The sequence below is a fragment of the Martes martes genome (assembly GCF_963455335.1).
Source record: "Martes martes genome assembly, chromosome: 5".
Classification (NCBI taxonomy): Eukaryota; Metazoa; Chordata; class Mammalia; order Carnivora; family Mustelidae; genus Martes; species Martes martes.
In genome coordinates, this window is record NC_137892.1 from 12,843,190 (window position 1) to 12,848,338 (window position 5,149).

Sequence of the window (5,149 nt, forward strand, 5' to 3'; positions counted from 1 at the left end):
AAACATTTGTGATGGAAAAAGGCCGGCATAGAGATTTCCTTTGTTTAGAAGAGAAAGGGATACATTTAAAGAATAATTAAAAATGACCCAACAATGTACCTATTCTAAATCTGTATTGAGTCATAATAAAGAAAAATTCGTGTCTACATACATTTACTAAAAATCTTCCAAGTACTTTTTGGTAAAACACAAAAGTTTTTAATATTTAACTCCTCTGTACATTAGCTATGGGAAGTTGTGTATGTCAGAGTATTTATTAAATGAAATTATTTATGTTCACTGATATTTATAAATGATGTTTTTCACAAATGGCTGAAAATCTTATGACCTTATCCTAAATGACTTTTATCAATTTTGTTATAATTAATATGGCAGGCATATAAATTGGGTGCGGTGCCTAGGTGGCTCTGTTGGTTAAGCGTCTGCCTTCAGCTCAGGTCATGATCCTGGGGTCCCAGGATGGAGCCCCACACTGGGCTCCCTGCTAAGCAGGGAGTCTGCTCCTCCCTCTGTGCCTCACCCCACTCATGCTCTCTCTCAAGCTCTCTGTCTCTCTCTCACACACATAAATAAATCTTAAAAAAAAAAAAAAAAGTCTTTAAAAAAACCCTGGGTGTTTTCTCTAAATAGTTAGAATGGTGCTATAAGATTGTTTCCTGGCCAAAAATATAAGTGAAAACAAGTAAACTAGTAATCCTAAATGACTCATTTCCATGTAGTCTAAAACCTTGTTTTAATACTGTTGTTTATATAGTCCCACAGGACATGCATGCGACATTGCACCAGAAGCTGCCCAGAGTACATGTGCCTATCCTTACAACTTGCAATATCAAGTACATACAAGTATAAATGTATCAAAACCACCAAAAGACAAAACCATGAAAAAATTTCAGAGATTTCATAAAAGACACAAAGGTTACAACAAACTTCCTTTTACCTGGAGATCCTAAAATAAAGTAGTATACATACAAACTAACTTGCCTTCCTTGATCTTTGCAATATCCACATTTTTTTTAAATTTCTATAAATCCAGTGACGAAGTCTGGATTGAAAATAAAAGCAAAGCTTCTCTTCAAGAAAATGGTTGTTTGAAATATGAAAGAAATATGAAAACTGTGTGTGAACCTAAAGATCTAGGGTTAAAAAAATAAGTAAAACCTATGCAAAAGTTAATGTATACATACTTAATTTTTTATTACTTTTTGGAAAGTATTAGGGTTCTCCAAAGAAACAGAATCAATAGATCATATAGATATAGATAATAGATGGATAGATGATTGATAGATAGTTAAATAAATGATAAATAGATAATAGATAAATAGATGACAGATAGATAGATGATAGATGGTAGATAGGTAGAGAGATTCTAAGGACATGACTCATGATTTGAGGGGCTGGCAAGTTCAAAATCTGCAAGACAGACTGGAAATCCAAGGAAGAGTAGATGTTGCAGCTGAAGTCCAGCAGTGGTCTAAAAGCAAAATTCCCTCTTGCTAGGGGGATCTCTGTTTTATCCTAAGGCCTTCAACTGATTGGATACAGCCCACCCACACACTGGAGAGCAATCTGCTTTACTCAAAGTTTAATGATCTAAATATAATCTCCTCTAAGAAATACCTTCATAGCCACAACAGGAATGGTGTTCGAAAAAATGCCTGGGTACTGTGGCCTAGTCAGACTGACAGAGCAAGTTCACCATTACAGACACTAATTAGTTCCTAGAATTCATTGAAATTTTATTGATTTCATTAATTTTTACAACTTAAAGGTACTCATGTTCACCTTTTGCTGTAAATATGAGAAAAAAGTATTGTAAAGTAAACTTTGCCTTGCCATTAAATCTTGAATCGTTCCTACTTCAGAATTGTTAGAAGGTGAAAATACATGAGTTAATGAAGTACAGATTCATTTTCATCATAATTAGCATCATCATCCTCACCATGATCATCATTTATCCTAGCAAACTCTTTCATACTGTGCAGCTGTCCATTCCTGTCCACATGCTCCCACACCACTATCTCCTTCTGTGACCTTCAGATCATTAATTCAATTAGTAAGAATGGTATCCCTAGAGAGAGAGAAAGAGAGAGAGGTAAACCAAGAAACAAACTCTTAACTGCAGAGAAAAAACTGATGGTGACCAGAGGGGCAGGGGTTGGGGGATGGGTTAAACGGGTGATGGGCATTAAGGAGTGCACTTGTGATAAACACCAGGTGTTGTATGGAAGCACGAGGATGTGGATGAAGCTAGAGGGTATTATGTTAAGTCAGTCAGAGAAAGACAAATACTGTATGATCTCACTCATGGGAATTTAAGAAACAAAACAGATGAGCAGAGGGAAAAGAGGAGAAAGAGACAAATCAAGAACCAGACTCTTCACTCTAGATAACACACTGATGGTCACTAGAGGGGCAGGGTGGGAGATGGGAAAAACAGGTGATGGAGGAGGGCACTTTTGATCACTGGCTATTGTATGGAAGTGATGCATCACTAAATTCTACACTTGAAACTATTATTATACTGTAAACTGAAATTTAAAAACTTTTTTAAGAGTATTTAGGAAAAAATAATTCTATCCCTATTTTTTTTCCCCTCACTACAGATGTATTGTCTGCTTGGGAGCTTGTTCCAGTAAAGACTCTTTAAGGCAGTGACCTTCAAACTTCTGTGTCAATGGTTCACTGTAAGGAAAACATTTGACACACACATACACAACTGACTTGCCCTACCTTATGGAATCATCTCTGAAATGTTCTATTCCCTTTCATGTTAACCCAACTAACTTTTAAATGCTAGTTGCCTTGAATGCTCATTAAGCTGACTTAATTTAGATCGACAAGTGTCATAGGACTTGAAATTTTAAATAACCACTGTTGTTGGAGAAGCAGCTACACATTACTTGCGCAGGGCCGGAGTTAGCAGGCAACATCAGCCTGCAGAAGTAACAGCACCATCTCCAGGAGGGTCTAGAACTTTTGTACTAAAAGGGTTTATGGACCGGAACTATTGACCGTCAGCACCCCAGTCTCGCCCTCACACACGCGCGCACACTTCTTCAACCCCGCTGTCTCTTCCCTGATGGCTGATTTGGGAGTGACATTACAGGCCCCTGGAATCCGAGCCACAAGTCATGCCTGTCCCCACTGAGCAGAGAGGAAGTAGCATCCCCATTCCCCCAGCACACTATCTCCCGCGGTTAACTCTGTCGCCTGGAAGGACAGGGGTTCTGTCCAGCCCCCACAAGCAGAGACACTGCTTTAGGACTCCTGAAAGAGAGTAGACCCGCTGCACCCACACTTCAGCGTCTGTGCGCCACCCTGCGCACCGTCCCTGCTCTGGAGCACCTCAGTCTCCCCGGACCCGAAGCACCTGAGCGCTGGGAGGCCAGCCTCCCTCAGTGCGCTCCCGTGCCCAATGCGCCACTGTCTTTCCCGAGAACCTTGCGCACGGCCCCCTGCACGTCTTTGTTTCTCAGCGTGTAGATGAAAGGATTCAGAGTGGGGGTCGCTAGACAGTAGAAGAGTGTGAGGAACTTGCCCTGGTCCTGGCTGGCCACATTCCCAGGCTGCATGTACATGTAGATTATGCTGCTGTAAAACAGGGACACCACCGCCATGTGAGAAGAGCAGGTGTTGAAAGCCTTGCGCCTCCCGGCTGCAGACCGGATGCGTGCAACCGCAGCTGCAATGTAGCCGTAGGACACGAGGATCATGGTGAGAGGCACCAGCACGATGGGGATGGCCAGGAAGAAAGCTAAGCCTTCAACGCGGCTGGTGTCCACACAGGAAATGCGGATGATGGCTGGCATCTCACACACGAAGTGGTTGATGCGGCGCTGGCCACAGCGCCCCAGGGTCATGGTCAGTGGGGACATGAGCACGGAGTTGGCGATCCCACTGAGCCAGGCAAAGGCTGCCAGTTGCAGGCACAACTGTGGGTGCATGATGGCCATGTAGTGGAGTGGCTTGCAAACAGCCACAAAGCGGTCATAGGCCATGACTGAAAGGAGAATGCACTCAGTGCCCCCCACAGACAGGAAAGCAAAGAGTTGGACAACACAACCTACATAAGTGATGGTCTTGCGTGGCCCCCAGAGGTTGACCAGCATCTGAGGTATGCTGCTAGTCGTGTAGCAGAGGTCCAGGAGGGACAGATTGCAAAGGAAGAAGTACATAGGCAAGTGCAGTCGAGGGTCCACCAGGGAGAGAAAGATGATGGTCGAGTTCCCCGCCACAGCCAGAAGGTAAAAAACTGTGTTAATGAAAAACAGAATGGTCTCCAGCTTTGGGCGGTCAGAGAACCCCAGCAGAATGAAGTCTCCTCCAGAGCTCGCGTTACTTCTTTCCATCACTCTTAGCTTGATAAACCTGTTTGCAGAGGTTAACATTTGTGCTATCACTCATGCAGAAAATGGTATACCTCGTTTGGTCCCAACAGTGGATGCATTTCACTGAGCCCCCTCACACCTGAACTGGGTCACCTGCCTGCCCATTCCTGGAACTGGAGGCTGAGGTACTAAAAATATATTTGTCTGTAAAGCGATGAAAGCCATAACTTTTGCCTCAATATTTTATAATCTGGTTAAGTGAGAAAGTGGATAGATCTTTTTTAAAAAATAAGCTTTCAATGATATAATTAGTAATAAAATAATTTAGGGGGGAAAAAGCAAATGCTTTTGTCAGAATCCACTAACTTTAAGCCTATTTCTCTGCTAACTGACAAATTACCTGCTAAAATTTGTGGAACAATGGCTTCAATTAGTATGATCAACTCTCATGTTTCATGATTATAAACTCAACTGGAGGAAGAAAAAAATGTATTGGTGACTTACTCTGTGCTGGACTCTGAACTCTAAGCTGCGGATATAGACAGGAATGAGAGACAGGGTCTATCATAAAATACTTGAATTACCTATATGCGGTCAAGAAAGTAACAGCCTTGGGGCCCTTGAAATAAAACAGCCTCGAATTTACTTGACTCTGAGCTGTCAATGATTTGGTCCAGTCTCCTGAGCCAGTGATGAAGGTAAAGTTATCCAAGAAACCAAAAGCAGATTTGATTGTGCAGAGGTGAGGGGATTTTCTTCCCTCCCATGAGCATTCACAGAATGAGCAGAAATGAGGGACATTCTTTTTCACATTCCAGCTC

At 42.3% G+C, this 5,149-nt stretch overlaps 1 protein-coding gene across 1 annotated transcript; it reads right to left on the reverse strand.

The window, feature by feature from the left end:
- Positions 1-3,395: 3,395 nt before the first annotated feature.
- Positions 3,396-4,349, reverse strand: LOC308342690 (putative olfactory receptor 2W6; the record flags this gene model as incomplete). The annotated part of the gene is made up of 1 exon (XM_080803259.1): positions 3,396-4,349. The coding sequence occupies one exon, from the start codon at positions 4,347-4,349 to the stop codon at positions 3,396-3,398; it is 954 nt and encodes a 317-aa protein (XP_080659385.1).
- Positions 4,350-5,149: the final 800 nt, after the last annotated feature.